General features: G+C 37.8%; 1 protein-coding gene across 10 annotated transcripts in view; it reads left to right on the top strand.

Annotated features, from left to right (window-relative positions):
• Positions 1-17,832, top strand: part of Mga (MAX dimerization protein MGA) — an 82,511-nt gene that overhangs the window by 38,070 nt on the left and 26,609 nt on the right. For 9 of the 10 annotated variants that reach the window (XM_040746074.1, XM_040746072.1, XM_040746075.1 and 6 more), the window contains exons 3-13: positions 356-1,304; positions 3,144-3,222; positions 3,334-3,429; positions 4,960-5,091; positions 5,343-5,447; positions 6,823-7,481; positions 8,939-9,281; positions 12,841-13,067; positions 14,036-14,218; positions 14,745-14,814; positions 16,388-16,905. In XM_040746074.1, coding sequence (XP_040602008.1) covers positions 356-1,304; positions 3,144-3,222; positions 3,334-3,429; positions 4,960-5,091; positions 5,343-5,447; positions 6,823-7,481; positions 8,939-9,281; positions 12,841-13,067; positions 14,036-14,218; positions 14,745-14,814; positions 16,388-16,905 — 3,361 coding nt within the window. The remainder of the gene's footprint in view (positions 1-355; positions 1,305-3,143; positions 3,223-3,333; positions 3,430-4,959; positions 5,092-5,342; positions 5,448-6,822; positions 7,482-8,938; positions 9,282-12,840; positions 13,068-14,035; positions 14,219-14,744; positions 14,815-16,387; positions 16,906-17,832) is intronic. The other variant, XM_040746079.1, reaches the window with a different exon arrangement.

Consider the following 17,832-nt stretch of genomic DNA (forward strand, 5'->3'; position numbering starts at 1 on the left):
TAAGTCTTGAAAGATATTAGTATTCTATTGATAAATTAGAGTTGGAATTGTATTCTGTTCAACTGAGACAGTAAAGTGGGTTTGTGTGGCCTCGAACTCACAGAGATCCACCTGCCCCTGCTTGTCAAGTGTTGGAATTAAAGGCATGCACCACCACTGCTCAGAAAGTTGTATTTTTTAATGAAACATTGGTAAATTTGTTATGTTGATAAATTGCTTTTGAGTACTTTGTTAAATTACAGAGAGTTTTTAAGGAATGGCTCGTGAAATCTGATTCATTATTGATCTTAAATGTTTTTCCCTTCTTGAGTTTTGTTTATGGATAGCTCTGTGCTTTTTATTTCTATCTCTCTAGTCTTATTTCAAACAGTTTTGAAGATGGTTCCCAGATTGCCTCACCATTAAACCCAAATGGAAACTTCAATGTCGTCATTAAAGAGGAGCCTCTAGATGATTATGATTATGAACTCGGTGAATGCCCAGAAGGGGTCACCGTGAAACAAGAAGAGACAGATGAGGAAACAGATGTATACTCCAACAGCGATGATGATCCTATATTAGAGAAACAACTAAAGAGACACAATAAAGTTGATAGCCTGGAAGCTGACCATCCATCTTATAAATGGCTACCAAGTAGCCCAGGTGTTGCTAAAGCTAAAATGTTTAAATTGGATGCTGGAAAAATGCCAGTGGTTTACCTAGAGCCCTGTGCTGTCACTAAAAGCACAGTGAAGATTTCTGAACTGCCTGATAATATGTTTTCCACATCTCGAAAAGATAAGTCTGTGTTGGAAGAATTAGAATATTTGCCTGCATATATTGAAAATTCTGGTGGAACTGGCTTTTGCTTAAGTAAGGATTCAGAAAATAGTCTCAGAAAACATTCATCAGATCTCAGAATGGCACAAAAATATACTTTACTTAAAGAACCTCAGTGGAAATACCCTGACATATTTGATAACAGTAGCACAGAAAGAATAAATGACAGTTCAAAGGAATCAACTGGAGACTCATTTTCAGGAAAAGAGGACTTAGGCAGAAAGCGAACAACTATGCTTAAAATGACAACACCCTCAAAGACTGTGAATGCTAGTCAGAGTGCTTCTCCAAATCCAAATACTCCTGGGAAAAGAGGAAGGCCTCGAAAGTTGAGACTCTCTAAGGCAGGGAGACCACCTAAAAATACAGGGAAGTCTTTAACTGCTACAAAGAATATTCCTGTAGGCCCTGGAAATACTTTCCCTGATGTGAAGCCTGATCTGGAAGATGTGGATGGTGTGCTCTTTGTTTCCTTTGAATCAAAGGTAAGATTGTGATGATCAGCTTTCTTTCTAAGATCTGTCTTGAATTGTATATCAGGTTAAAATTTAACATCTACTTTTGTTAATGAATCCATTTATGAGTATGTTTGGGAAAGGGAATGAGTATCTTCATGTTTGGTTTAGTTAACAGTGATCACTTCTTGCTTTGAGATAGACTTTTAAAATGTCCCCTTGCTTAGATCTCACTATAATTTATACAGTGTATTTATCTGATTAAAAAAAAGATTTATGTGTGTCTGTGTATGTGAGCACAGGTGCCTGTGGATGCCACAGGTGTTGGGTTACCCTGGAGCTAGAGTTACAGGCCATTTTGAGCTGGACGTTATTGCTGGAAATTGAACTTGGAATTTTCATTATTGTAGACTCAAAGAAAGCTTAACAATACATGAAAAGTTCACTTTTTGTTGTTGTTTTCTAAGCTACTTCATTTCTCCTACCACTAGTTAATAACAGTGGCGTAGAGTTTTGGAAAACCAAATACTAGCAATTTTTTTTCTTTTTTCTTTTTTCTTTTTCTTTTTTGGAGACAGGATACCTCTGCATAGGTTTTGCTGTACTAGAACTCTGTCTCCTCTTTAGATTAGTCTAGCCTTGAACTCACAGAGATTCTTTTGCTGCTTCCTCTGAGAGCTGGGACTAACAGTATGTGCTACCATGTCCAGCTCAGTGCTAGTAGTCTCGATGACTTGAGTCTTACCCATAGATTGTTTTTTGGTTTGTCCTCCTCTGACTCTACATGCATAATATTTTTCATACAGGTATTTTAAGGAGTCTAGTATTTCTAATTTGACTACAGATGTCGGATGTCTTTCTACATGGTCTTTTCCTCCTCTGTTACTGAGAAAGCTTCTTTATATAGGCTATGAGACATGAGCATACAGATAATATGTAAATATAGTTTGATGTTGGTTTAGTATGAAATTGTCTTTTTTCTGGTGGTAGCGGTGTTTCTCCTCTTCCTCCTCCCCCTTCACTTACTACTTCCCCCTTCCTCTTTTTCTTTCTCTTTCTTTCTCTGAGCACCCCATCTCTGTGTTTGTAGCAGGAATGGGGGAGAATAGTACTGGAGAACAAGACTAGGTCCTTATATATAATAAAGCAGGTGTTCTACTACTGGACTACATCTTGGCCCCTTGTGATTAAAATAATAACTGCCGATACTGCATAAAATAATAAAGTACATCACACTGGATGTCTGCAGTCCTAACACTTGGGAGATAGAGAGGTACATGATCAGGAATTGACTGCCACATTCAGCTACTTAAATGAGTTTGACCAGCCTGAGTTACGTGAAACCCTGCCACCCCACCCCCCAAAAAAAGACAAGAAACCCCCAAAAGTATGAGACTAATTACTCCTATGAATTTGAAGTTATTGCTGAAACATGGTGTTTTCATACTCTTAGTCTTTATCATCATCATCATCATCATCATTTTTTAAAAAACTCTGTGTATGAGTGGTATATGTATGTACTTGGGTGTCAGTGTGCCTGCCTGTGTGAATGTGTGTAGAGGCTAGAGTGACACCTTCTTCATTGTTTTCAGTCTTGATTCTTTGAGACAGGGTATCCTTATTGAATTTGGAGCTCACCGATTGGCTAGGCTCCTGTCTCCTTCACCCTGAACCCCACTAGAGGTTATGTAAAAGTGCCACCATACCCAGCTTTTACATGGGTACTGGGAATAAACCAGGTTCTCAGGATTACATGGCAAGCACTGTACCTACTGAGCACTCCCTCCAGCCTCTGGTCATTGTCATCTCCCCCCCCCCCCCTTTAAATTTTAGAAACAACATAAACCGGATTTTATTTTTAATATATAGGAGGCACTAGATATTCATGCAGTTGATGGGACCACAGAAGAACCTTCTAGTCTTCCGACTACAACTACAAATGATTCAGGTATTATATAACAGTATAAATTTAGATATATTTGCTGTAGTAGTGAAGTGTGGAACATTTATTCTCTCTGATATGTACATTTTTTTTATTATATCACTGTTTTGTGAGTAGGTTGCAGAACAAGAATTTCACAGTTGGAAAAAGAATTAATAGAAGATTTGAAGTCTTTGCGGCATAAGCAGGTGATACATCCTGCACTCCAAGAAGGTACTAGCTTAGTTTCAAAGTGTGGACAAGCCACTTTGTCTTCTGTCTATTGTTGTCGTCATCTTTTTCCTTCCTATCTCTTTTTTGCTTAATTCTGTTCTTTATTTTCTCTTTCCTTTCAACCCTTGACTTCATTTTAGTACCTCTCAACTAGCAATTTTTTTATTTCTCTGGAACTTCTAAAGTACTTTACAATTTAACACATGTAGGTCCTTGTAAATAGTTCTTAATTGGTCTAAGTAATTAAAACCCGGAGTCAGATATTGAGGGAAATGCTTAGAGATCAGAGAGAAGGAGCAAACCACAGCGCACCTTACCTGCTTAGTGTCTCAGCAGACAAGAGAGTGAGTCCCTATTTCTCCCTACTTATATAGTATTTCTGCCCAGTTACCTCACTTCCTGTCTGTCATTGTCATAAAAAAGAACCTATGTTATTAAAACATGTTAAAGACCATATTCTGTAGATTTCTGAAGTCAAACTGCCTTTCTAAAATATCTGAGCTTGTAAACATACCTAAGGTGACTACAAATTCGATTGTAATAGTAGACTATTTACTAAACTACATTTCCTTATTGTCCTATATAGTTGATAATAACTTTCAAGGACTAGACACAGTATATTTTAGCAAAATTAATCCCAAGTTTGTATCAGTATACAACATTTATATATAATATACAGAAGTCCAATCCAATGTAAAAGATTTAAAACTAGTAGTTGCTTTTTGATACTGGATTTCAGTAGTATACCTTTTTATCTTATATCTATATCCTTCCTTTATACTTTTCATAGTAGATTCAGTAATCTAGTCTTTTTATCCTAGGTCCTTATTCTAACAATAATTTTACATATATGTACGTGTATGTATATATATGTGTGTGTATGTGTAAATATATAATGTATCACAGTAAGAAAGTAGTGTTTTCTCTTCAAAATGGGGACATTTTGCATCTTTTAAAACTCTGGTTATGTTTGAGTTTCTCCTTATTTCTCTCTCTCTCTCTCTCTCTCTCTCTCTCTCTCTCTCTCTCTCTCTCTCTCTCTCTCTCTCTCTCTCTCACTCTCTCACTCTCTCACTCTCTCTCACTCTCTTTGTCCCCCCTCCTTCCCTCCCCTGCTTTTTTGGAGATAGGGTTTCTCTGTGTAGACCAGACTGGCTTTGAACTCACAGACATCAGCCTGCCTCCATCTCTCAAGTGCTGGGATTAAAGGCATGTGCTACCACCAATAAGAGTCCCCTTTAGCTTATTAATTAACAGAATTTATTTCCTTGCAGCTTTAGTAACACTTCTAGGTTATCACACGTACATGATCATGTGTGTTCCCATGCCACATTCCATTGGTTGTAAAGAAGTCATAGATCTTGCACATATTCAAGGGTAGATAATATGTAATACCATAAAGGGAGCTGTTACTGTTTATGTAATCATTTTGGTTTTTACCATTTCCTTTATTATTAACTCTGAGCAAAAAAAAATTTTTCCCCAAAGGAAGAAAGGAGATAATATGAGCTGTGGCCTTTTTTCTTGTAGTGGGCTTAAAACTAAATTCAGTGGATCCAACCATGAGCATTGATCTTAAATACTTGGGAGTACAACTGCCTTTGGCTCCAGCTACCAGCTTTCCCTTTTGGAACCTTACAGGAACCAACCCCGCCTCTCCTGGTAAGTGTGTAGCATTTATATAATAGAATGCTGTTTTTCTTCTTTAGGTTTAGATTATTTGTAGTATAAAATTTAAAACATTACTTTTATTCTCCAATTTGGGATATTTAGGTATCTAGGATATTTTTATAGTAAATCTTTCATTTCTTGGCATAGAATTAATGCACAGGTTTATCATAGTAGAGAAACAGTAATTTTATATATTTTGCTGACTAGAACTCTGGTCATTTCTTTTGCTTTTTCTTTTATAGATGCTGGGTTTCCTTTTGTTTCTAGGACAGGGAAGACCAATGACTTCACCAAGATCAAAGGATGGAGAGGAAAATTTCACAGTGCTTCTGCATCTAGGAATGAAGGTAATTAGCTTTTTGGCTTCGTGTGTGTGGTTTTTTGTTTTTTGTTTTTTTTTTCCTTGTACTAGAGATTAAACATGGGTCCTAACAGCTTCTCAAGCACTTTATTACCCAGCTCAAGTCCAGCTCTTATTCTGTTTTTGAGATGTAGTCTCATTGAGTGTGGAACGCTAGCTTGAACTCCCAGTACTCCTGCTCACCCTCCCAAGTGTTAGAATTACCAGCATATGCCACCAAGCCTGGCTGGTCATTAGTTTTTGTTTTAAATACTACATATGTTCTGAAAGACGTAGTCTTGGACTAGGCTGGTGGCACTTGCCTTTAATCCCAGCACTGGGGACAGGTGGATTTCTATGAGATTGAGTCCAGTTTGACTACAGAGCGGGTTCTAGGCCAGTTAGGGTTTCAAATCACATCAGTCTCAGTCAACCACTTGTCCTTATCTCCCCATCTCTCCTTTAAACTGAAGTGAAAACATTGTCTTACTGGTGTTTGTTTTCTCCCTAGCCACTCCCTGGGGTTCCATTTCCTAGCCACTTCAAACCTAATAATCCTCGTAGCTTTCAAACTGTATTTCCTTTTGTTATGCTTAGTTACAAAAGCATCATTTCAGAACTATGTGCTTCAAAATTGTCTAGGAATTCTGATAGTCTCATGCTTTAGAATAAACTTGTAACCCAAACGTTTTCATTGGCACTATGAACCTATTTCTCACTGCATTTGTTTGCTATTTACACCCTAACCAGCTTAGTTTACTGTTTGTCTAAAATAAATCTTCACCTTTGAGTTTGTTGTATAGTCTTACAACAATTGTAATATGTTAAACCTTTACTACTATTTTGCTTTCCTAAAAATGGAATGTTGCAGGGTCTGGTGATAAACCATTGTAGTTGAGTCACTTGGTTGGCAAACAGAGGAGGATTTTAAGGGGTCTAGTTCCAGATCCAAGACATCTAGGGCTACATAGTGAGAACTTGTTTCAAAATAAAGTAAAAACAAACAGATGAAAACCTTAAAGGTTATGGTCTGCCTTTTATGACTTTCCCTCGTTCCTTGCCTTTTGTTTCAGACTCCAGGGACTCAGGTTTCTTAAATAATACCTTGGCATTCTGTTGAAGTTTTCTTTGATTTAATTTATTTTGTTTTCTTGCTGTTATATTTCTATTCATCACTGATTACTTTAGTTAGGTGAAAAGATTTTTGACTTGTATCTGAGACACTGTCTCATTTGTCTTAGTTTTCTATTCTTCTTTCGGAGTAGGAACAGTTTAGGGAAGTCTCAATAGCATTTAGCTCAGTACTCCTCACCTTGTAGAATGTTTTTCTTAGAGATCTGAAACTCTCCTAGGTTTTAATGTCTCATGTCTGCTTATTTTAGGTGGAAATGCAGAGGCTTCACTGAAAAACCGGTCTGCTTTCTGTAGTGATAAGCTAGATGAGTACTTGGAAAATGAAGGGAAGCTGATGGAAACAAGCATGGGTTTCTCTTCCAATGCTCCCACGTCTCCAGTAGTATACCAGCTACCTACCAAGAGTACTAGCTATGTTCGAACTCTTGATAGTGTGCTAAAGAAGCAATCTACTGTTTCCCCTTCTACCTCTTATTCTGTGAAGTCTCATTCTGTAACCACTGCCTCTCGAAAAACAAAATCTCAAAGCAAACAGACAACACTCAGTGGTCGAACTAAATCATCTTATAAGTCTATTTTGCCATACTCTGTTTCACCAAAGCAGAAAAACTCTCATGTGATCCCAGGAGAGAAAATTACAAAGAATTCCTTAAGTATAGCCTCAGATAGCCAGGTGACTAACTTCGTTGTGCCAACTGTAGATGAAAGCGCATTTCCAAAGCAGATTAGTTTACGGCAGGCACAACAGCAGCAGTTGCAGCAGCAGGGAACACGCCCTCCAGGCTTGTCAAAATCTCAAGTAAAGCTTATGGACCTGGAAGACTGCGCACTCTGGGAAGGAAGACCAAGGACCTATATTACCGAAGAGCGAGCAGATGTCTCATTGACAACTCTACTCACCGCTCAAGTAAGTATTTGCTATTTTCTGTAAGCATTTGGTGCTTAGCTAGAAATTAGACATTGATGCTTTTGGCAAATGGATTAAGTTTGTTTTAGCATTTAATTACTTAGGTGATATCTGCCTGTCTCTTCCTCCTCAGTGCTAGGACTAAGGGTGTGGGACACAAACCTTACTTGGCATATGGTTTTAGTCCCAGTACTCAGGAGACAGAAGCAGGCAAATTTCTGTAAATTCCAGGCCAGCCTGGTTTACACAGTGAGCTCCAGGCCAGCCAAAGTTACATAGTGAGACCCTGTCTCAAACAAACAAAAAAGGTGAAAAGTCGTACAGGTGCCTGATTTTGACCTCTGGTCTTCACGTGTGTATGCATGGGTGGCGCACACACACACACAGTTGCACATGCATACACTGTACACATAATATGAGTAAATACAAAAAAATAAAAGTCTAGGGTTAGCAGACTGGCTTAGTAGCTAAAAATGCTTTCTGCACAAACCTGGTAACCTGAGTTCAATCTCCAGAAATAATATGAAGGTGGATAAAGAGAACTAACTGTACAACTTTGTTTTCTGACCCCTAATTATGTACTCTGGCATATGCACTCACACATCATGTACACACAATAAGTAAAAATAAAACAAAATACTGAATTCTAGAGCGGAAGATCATGAGATGTTGGCAGTAAATGCTTTCTGTAATTTATATGTGTATGTGTATTTCTATGTATGATCCATATATGTGTGCAGGTATATTACACATGTGTGCATATATATGTGTTTGTAGATCAAAGTTGATATCAAATGCTTGTTTAGACCTTCTCCCTGTTTTTATGGAGATAGGATCTCTTGTTGAAACTGGAGCTAGTTAGCTAACAGCTGGCCCCAGGGATCCCCATCTCTGTCCCCCAAGTACTGTGACTATAGGTGGCTGCTTTGAATATGAGCATTTTATTTACTGAGTCAACTGTCTAGTCTGTGTCATGTATTTGCTAGTTATTCACAAAAATTCATGTATTTATTATTTTTTCCCTCTATTGTTTATTTAGGACATCTTATATAAAATAATAGATTAGTCATTATTAGATTTTGCAGACCATATATGCTGCTATTGCAGTCTAGGTAATAGCCTGCTTCTGCTCCAGGAAAACCTTATGGAACATTAAGTTTGACCTATACACCTTAGATTTGTTAGTTGTGCAGAAGAACATTTTGTGTAGTTTCTGGTGAGTAAGTAATCTGTATTTGATGTTTTTGCTCTTAATGAGAAATTTCTTTCACTGATAGGTGCTAATGCATTAGAATAGGGGCTTATTTACTCTGAACTATAATTATATACATAGTCTGACTTTTGAGTCTGTGTTAGTCTTGTACTCATAATCAGAAGGTAGATCAATATGTGGCTCTTAAGTTGTTGGTGGTATTGGGATGATTTAGTAAAATTTTAACTTTCTTACTTAACTTTAGGCGTCTCTCAAAACTAAGCCTATCCATACCATCATAAGGAAACGAGCCCCTCCATGCAACAATGACTTCTGTCGCCTGGGTTGTGTATGTTCCAGTCTAGCTTTGGAGAAGCGCCAGCCTGCTCACTGCCGACGACCAGACTGCATGTTTGGTTGCACTTGTTTGAAAAGAAAAGTTGTATTGGTTAAAGGTGGTTCCAAAACAAAGCATTTCCATAAGAAGGCTGCTCATCGAGATCCATTATTTTATGATACACTGGGAGAGGAAACAAGGGAAGGAGGGAGAGTTAGAGAAAATGAGGAACAATTGAAGGAGAAAAAGAAGAGAAAGAAGCTGGAATACAGTGAGTTGGGTTTTGTTTTTTTTTTTTCCCAAGACAGGGTTTCACTATGTGTCTTTGACTGTCCTGGCACTAGCTCTGTAGATGAGGCTAGCCTCAAACTCAGAGATCTGCCTGCCTCTGCCTCCCAAGTGAGGATGGGATTAAAGGTTCGTGCTACCACCACCCTATAGTGAGTAATAATTTAAAACTTTTATTATTTATAAAAGTATGTTTTTTGTACGTGTGTATATGTTTTTCTGTGAATGTATGTAGAGGGGCCAGAGGTTGAAGTCACATGCTTTCCTCAGTTGCTTTCCACTTGATTAAGATAATTTTTTGCTTACATTTAGAGAGAGAGAGAGAGTATGTACGTGTGTGTGTGTGTGTGTGTGTGTGTGTGTGTGTGTGTGTGTACATACTTAATGCTTGCTTGGTAAGCACTCTACAATTGAACCAAACCCTCAATACCCTCTAGTTTTTTTTTTTTTTCATTTATTTAACACATCTGTGTGCGTACCTGAATGTATGTACCACCACCTGCATGTAGGAGTTCTCAAAGGTCAGAAGAGACAGCCTCTTGTGCTGGAGTTACAAATAGTCAAACCACCACGAGGGTGCTGGGAACTAAACCCAGGTTTGGTTTATTTATGGAAGCATCATCTCTTGTTGAAACAAGCTAGAGAAGCATCTAGTCCTGTTTCAATCTCTCAAGTATTGGGATTATAGGTGGCTACCTTGCCTGCCCAGCTTTTATGTAGGTTCTAAGTATCCAAACTCTGGTCTTAAATGCTTAAATGACAGTACTTTATCTGCTGAGTCATCTCCCTAGCCCTTTGTTCTGTACTTAACTAGAATTCTCTCCAGACATGCTGGTTTATACTTGTAATCTCAGCATTTAGGAGTCTGAGAAAAGAGGATAGCTGAATTCAAGACTAGTCTTGCCTGTAGCGATCAATTGCCTCCCCAGCCAAAGAAGAGCATAAAGAGTCATCTAATACAAAGTAGAATTGACCCAAGAGGGTAGAAAAACTTCTCTGGATATTAACTACATTGCTAGTCTAGAAAACAATGTATTTAAAAGTAGAAAATTACAGATAAAAACATGTCTTAAGCATTGGATTTATTTTTTAAAAGGCTAATCATGAGCTGGCTGGTGGAGTAGGCCTTTAATCCCTGTACTTGGGAGGCAGAAGCAGGTGAATCTCTGATTTCGAGACCACCCTGGCCTACAAGAGCTAGTTCCAGGATAGGCTCCAAAGCTACACAGAGAAACTCCGCGCTCACCCCCCCGAGAAAAGGGCAATCATGTTTGAGAACCTGGGTGATAATGATATTCATGATTAGATGATGTATGCCCCTGTCAGTGAAAACAAAGGGAAGGCAAAAATTTTGGTACAAGGGAAATATAGTAATTTGAGCAATTAGTAAAAGACTCCATCTGAACAATTGTAGTAAATTTAGTGATGCACAATTAAAAATCTTCTCTAAAAGGTAGTTTGCATACCTACCTTTTGTAAGGATTAATCAAATGAGCATAGTTTTGAAAATGAGTTGATAGGTTTTGTGGTTTTTAGAATAGAATGGCTTACATATAAGCCAGTGTAAACCCAATGGCTGTATGAAAACGGTGTCAGAGCTGACAAGGCAGAAGTGGGAGAAGGTTGATGATTTCTTAGCTCCCACTAAATCATGATAATCATCACTAAAGTTACAAATGGTTAAAATTAGTTATTGGAGCTGAGTTCAAGGTTAGCCTGGTGTACAAAGTGAGCTTTAGGACTACACATAGTAACTCTGTCCCCAACGAAACAAAACACGCAAAATGTTAGTTATTGGTAGGGATGATGGATCTCTGATGGAAGTCATCTTTTTCCTTTCCATATTTCATTGTAGGATTTTAATTTTTACATGTTTATATTGTGTAGCTAGAATACAAATTAAAACTTTATATTCTTATTGCATGAAATCTAGACCTTTATGATTCTTTATTTTTTATAATTATGACGTAAAGGTTTTATGTTGTTAAAAACCCATTAATTTATTGGTGTGAAGGAGGAAAACTAACATCATCAGACACCCTGTAAGGATACCATATACATTTTACAATATTATTCTGACATTTTGCAAATGAACTGATTGATGCTTAGTCTGTTTAACTTATCCAATATTATGTAGTTTTTATGACTTGTAAGATTCCTTGTTTTTTCTAGTATGACTTCTAAAGTATGGTTTCTTGAATTTTTATTTGTTTCAAGACAGGACTGTGCAGTCCTGGCTGTCTTGGAACTTTTTCTGTAGACCAGACTGACCTCGAACTCAGAGTTTTGCCTGCCTGCCTGCCTCTGCCTTTTCTGGCTTTTAGGATGGGAAGATGAGTAGATCTCTATGAATTTGAGGCCACCCAGATCTACACAGGCCATATCTACTTAAATCCAGGTTATATAGTTAGACTCTGTCTCAAGGGAAAAAGGAAGAAACAATAGTTTTCCATGACCAGAATAGACTTCTTAAGAAACCATATAATCCTCTCAGTGAGTATTTTTAAAGAATTAGCAAATCCAGCCTGGAATAATGTTGCAAACCTTTAATCCCAGCTAAAGGGGAGGCATAGGCATGTGGATCTCTGTAAATTTGAGGCTAGGCTGGTCTACATAGTGGGCTCTAGGACATCCAGAAGTACATAGTGATACCCTGTCATGAAAATCCAAAAAGAAAAAAGAATTGCCAAAATCTATTTCTGATAAAAATTGTGGGCGCACAGAAAGGCTCTTTATCTGATAATGAAATCTGTGAAGTATTTTACGTTGTTGAGTTAATCATGAAAGACTGAGCTAGTAGTCCTCTGAAAGACAGAGGTAGAATGTATGTGCGTTTACATTGCACTGTAGAGTCAAGTGTATTGCCATGGCCTGTAGTCTCAGCATTTGGGGGCCTGAGGTGGGGGGAAGTATTGCTCAAGTCAGGAGTTAGACCAACCTGGGTAACAGCAAGACTACATCTCAAAAACAAACCAATCTCAGGAAGTCTACACACTGAAGTTCCTAGCTAGTTTATTATGGCATGAAAAATAAAGGTATCCAGATTGGAAAGGAAGAAGTAAAATGAATGTTTTCCATAGAGAAAGAAAAATCCTAAACTGCTAGAAGTATGAATAATTTAGCGAGACTACTGCATATATCATTAGTATGTAATGTATAAGCAACAGACAGTTAAAGTTGAAATAAAAATTACCATTTAAAATATGTAAGGGTTGGTGGGGATAGCTTAGCCATTAAAGGCACTTGCTGTCAAACTTGATAGACCTGCCTGAGTTTGATCCTGGAATCCATATGATGGAAAGAGAGATGCTATTTCCAAAAGTTGTCCTCTGACTTCTACACATGCTCTGTTTCACACAGATGAGACATGCTAAATTTAACAAAAGATGCCTATGCTGTATTCTCTTGGTTGGAGATGAATGAATTAATTAATGCATATGAAGATTGCTAGAGGTCTTCCAGGGAGCATCTGTTTGATAGTTACATGTCAGTCTCTTTTGTGAGGAAAGCACCTAACAGTCATGCCCTCCTCTTCTGTTAAGCCGTATGTGAAGCAGAACCTGAACAGCCTGTGCGACATTACCCACTGTGGGTGAAAGTAGAAGGTGAAGTAGATCCAGAGCCAGTTTATATCCCAACACCTTCTGTCATCGAGCCTGTGAAGCCATTGGTGTCACCTCAGCCAGATGCATCGTCTACCACCACGAAGGGCAAGCTACCCACTGGAATTAAACCAGCACGAGCATATACTCCCAAACCCAATCCTGTGGTAAGCCTGGAGTTGTGATTTGTTTCTTATTGTAAGTTCATAAGCCATTTGTAAAGGTGATAGATTTCAAACAGAGTTTTTGTTAATATTCTGTGAAGAATTTAGGTAATGTGTCTGTAGAACTCTTCCTCTCTGGCTTAATCAGTTTGTTCTCACTTTCCCTTCCCTCCCTCCCTCCCTCCCTCCCTCCCTCCCTCCCTCCCTCCCTCCCTCCCTCTCCCCCTCCCTCCTTTCCTTTTGTTTGAGACAGTTTCTCTGTGTAGTATAGGAACCTGTCCTGGAACTCACTTTGTAGACCAGGCTGGCCTTGACTTCACAGAGATCTGCCTGCCTCTGCCTCTTGAGTGCTGGGATTAAAAGTGTGTGCCACCCCTGCCTGACCTTGTTCTCACTTTTAAAATGTGATAAAAGTGGAAATGACTATTCATAATTAAAGATAGCCAAGTTTTTCTTCAAGTTCATGGAAAGGTGAGTGTTTTCATAATTTAGTATGTATATATTTATGTGTGTATTCCTTATATGTATGTGTATATGTCGTGTGTGTGTGTGTGTGTGTGTGTGTGTGTGTGTGTGTGTGTGTGTGTGTGTGTGTGTGTGTGTCCTCAGAGCCCAGATATAGATGTAGGATCTTGTGCAGCTAGAGTTACAGGCAGGTGGAGGCACAGGCAAGTGGATCTCTTGAGTTTGAGAGATCCAGCTTGGCCTACAGAGAGAGTTCTAGGATAGCAAGCTCTACACAAAGAAACCCTGTATTGAGAAAGAAAGTGGGCTGGAGAGATGCCTCAGCAACCTAAAATTATGAGAGGGAGAGAGAAGGAAGACAAGAAAGGAGAAGGGAAGGAAGGAAGACCAAAAAAAAAAAAAAACTTCTGTACTGGAAACAAAGATTAAAGCTTTTCCTTTGGATTCTAGGATAAGCGTTTTCTCCTGTCATTATAATAGTGTGTTTTGTTATTTATAACTTACAGATACGAGAAGAGGACAAAGATCCAGTCTATTTATATTTTGAAAGTATGATGACTTGTGCCCGAGTTCGAGTATATGAACGAAAGAAAGAGGAACAGAGACAGCCATCTCCACCCCTGTCCCCGTCTTTATTATTTCAGCAGCAGAGCTCATGTTATTCTAGTCCTGAGAACCACGTTACAAAGGTGAATTGCTTGTTTCATAATAAACTTTTAATTTCCAGTTCCCAGTTGCCAATATTAGAGTTTTTGTTGTGATCATCATAATCTTCTCTGTCCTATGACTTGTAAATAAGCCTATATATCTCCTCTTATATGTTTAACCTAACTCTCAGTGTTATTTACTAATATCCTGTAGCAATTAAAATACTTTTGGTTTTAAATCAAAATACTTAACCTATTAGTGTGATTTGCTTTTCACATTGATGAGTTTTCTAACTAAATGAAGCTTGTTCTGCTAAATATCCAGTATTCTTCTTGTAGAATATATGATAGTGTATAATGTAAATTATTTCCAAAATGACTCAGTCATTAAGAACTTTGAAAGTGAGGCTACATTTCATTTATCTCTCCCTCCCCCAAGATTACATAATATGATAGTAATATAACTGGGCAGATGTGAAGTTGTGGATTGTTCTATTAACTTATGTCCTCTATGTTGATAATAAAAATATTTTTAATTAAAAAGTATTTTTGTATTTTTTTTCTTAAGGAACCTGATTCTGAACAGACCTTAAATCAACTCATTTGTGACTTGGAGGATGATTCTGATAAATCTCAAGGTAGGAATAAAAACTAGATGTTAGCAATTAGTAACAATTATTATGTAATTCTGAATTATTTAGTAGTAGTAATTCTTAAACCAGCAATTCAGAATAATGCTTTTTCTAACCTCTGCTAAAATAAAAATAGAGATAACAAGCAGAACTCTTCCCCTGTTATTTGGCTTAATATCCCTGAAAGGTCTGCTTGTGTTGATAAGGTATTTTATTTCAGCAGACTTTTAAGACTTTTCAAGTCTCAAAGATACTGGCATCATTAACTGTTAAAATTTGCCTTAGGTCTTCCATATCCACTATAACTGGGGATGTGTAAAGAGAGAATGGAAGAACATCTCCGTTGATCTAGAAATCTCTACCACCGGAATTTCTTTGAAGGGATAGTAACCTTAGCAAGTAGGGAGTTCAGCGATTTGTTTTAGGTTCTGCAACACCTAAGCAGCAGGACTCTTTATAATGACATAGTATGCATTACATAAAATGTTTTCATTCTACATTTAAGAAAGTAGAAGAGACTGCTTGGGTAGAGGGAACCTGCTTGAGACCATGTGTACCCTGGGATGATGGATCCTGTATCCTTGACATAACTCTAGCATATTGATTGAGAAGTTCCACTATAGAAATCTGGTGCCTTGTGAAATCTATATCTTGTCAACATGTCACCATAATTAGGGGTGCATTGGATAGCTGAGTCATCTCTATACAATGTAGACATGGAGCAGCCATGTCTATAGACATTGCAGAGTTTGTAGTAGAAACTAGTGGTAGAATGTGCCTTAAAAGGATTTTTTTTTCTCTTAATTTGTTTATTTTTATGTGTGAGGGCGTTGGGCAGGCACATGCTTGCTATGACACACACAAATCAGAGGATAACTTGTGGGAGTAGGTTCTCTCCTTTCATTATATAGTTCCAGGGACTCAACTCAGGTCAACAGGTTTAGCCACAAGTGCCATCTCACCAACTTCTTTGTTTTTTATAAACAAAAACACTACCTTTTGTTATTGAGTGTTGATTCTTGCCTTTATATGTTTCAAAGCAGGCTTACTAAGTATCTGTGGCTTGTTTGGTTATCAGAACAATAACGTCTACCAAGTAAACTGTACCTTAGTTATAGGTCACATTTTACAAGGTAGAACTTGTTTGTGGACTTTTAGAGTAGTGCTAAAGAGATTTCCTTTTATTAGAAAGTAAAGATAGCTGTCCAGTTTGTGAGATAATGTTGAGTTTACACAGTAGTTTGCCACTGAAAGTATTATGAAATGGGATAGTAAGAAATTTGAATTGCCTTCAAAGTTCCGAAGCATGCCTTTAAATCCCAGCACTTAGGAGACAGAGGCAGGCGGATCTCTTTGAGTTCGAGGTAAGCCTGGTCTACATAGTGAGTTCAAGGACAGCCAGGGCTGCTCCATGAGTTTATTAATTATATAATTATAATCATATATAGTACTTGTATAAATCATTGTATAACAATTTATATTATATTTAGTATATAAATAATTATATATTTTTAAAAAATCAAAGTTCAGTACAGAATGGCTGTGCTGTAGAGGATTTTTGTGCTTATTTTTTAAACAGAAAAGAGCTGGAAATCCCCCTGCAATGAAGGAGAATCCTCTTCTACCTCCTATGTACATCAAAGATCACCTGGTGGTCCTACCAAACTGATAGAGATAATCTCAGACTGCAACTGGGAAGAAGATCGTAACAAGATCTTGAGCATCTTATCTCAGCACATCAATAGCAACATGCCACAGTCACTTAAGGTGGGCAGCTTCATCATTGAGTTGGCTTCTCAGCGAAAGTGTCGGGGCGAGAAGAATCCTCCTGTTTATTCTTCTCGAGTGAAAATCTCTATGCCATCAACTCAAGGCCAAGATGATATGGCTGAGAAATCTGGATCGGAGACTCCTGATGGCTCACTGTCCCCTGGGAAGATGGATGATATCTCTCCTATGCAGACAGATGCCCTGGATTCAGTGAGGGAGAGGTTACATGGAGGCAAAGGTCTGCCTTTTTATGCAGGGCTTTCTCCTGCAGGGAAGCTTGTGGCTTATAAACGTAAACCCAGTTCAACTACATCTGGGCTTATCCAGGTGAGAATTATCTTTAGTCTGGGTATAGTACCTTTTTATACTTCAGTAACATTTTTTTTAATATTCAAAGTCCTTTGTTAACCCTAGATCATATTTATTCAGATTTTTCTGGGAACTGATGTAAAATCATTATTCCTTATTGTGATACGTGTAGGTTAGATAAATAAGGTGAACTGCTGTTATATAAATAGAAATATGGAGCCTCACATTAGCTTATGGTTATCTTTTTATTCTTTCCAGAGGTTTCTTTTCATAAGCTTTATTACTTGGCCTCTAGTGATTCTCTGATAATTAAACAAAAATAGTCAAGCATTTAGTTTGGGTCTTAGAATATCTTATTTGTATAAAATTTTCAGAACAGAAATATATAGCGTACTAGTGACAGTAGGGATAAGAAGTTGACTTTCAGATAGATAATGTAAGTCAAATGGTAAAGTAGCACACAACTTTAATTGCAGCACTCCGGAGGCAAAGGTGGGTGGGTCTGTGTGAGTTTCAGGCCAGCTTGGTGTGTACAGTGTGTTCTCGGACAGCCAGGGCTACACAGTGAAACTCTACCTTGAAAAACAAAAGCAACAACAACAAAACACCTCTAACAACAAAAAGATAGGAAGTATAAATGTGTAGTACTAGGGAGGGGAGTTGTTTGCTTTTGTTTATTTTATAATAATAAGAACTGAACCTAGGCAGGTACTCTACCATCGAGTATCTTAGGAAAAAAATTAATTTAGTAAGCTGTAATTTGGACATACAGTTTTTTAAAAAGTGAGCTGTAGTTATTTTTTTACCCCTTGTATTTGAAAATTTTTGGGTAGAACCATTATAAGATAAAAAATACGTACTTGCTGTTAGTAAATTGAGAAGTAAGTTGGCTTGCAGAAAGTTCTTTGGATAGAAGTTCTGAATTAAATGTGAGCTATACACTGG

Source organism: Mesocricetus auratus, unplaced genomic scaffold, assembly GCF_017639785.1.
Source record: "Mesocricetus auratus isolate SY011 unplaced genomic scaffold, BCM_Maur_2.0 Super-Scaffold_100004, whole genome shotgun sequence".
In the NCBI taxonomy this organism is placed as follows: domain Eukaryota; kingdom Metazoa; phylum Chordata; class Mammalia; order Rodentia; family Cricetidae; genus Mesocricetus; species Mesocricetus auratus.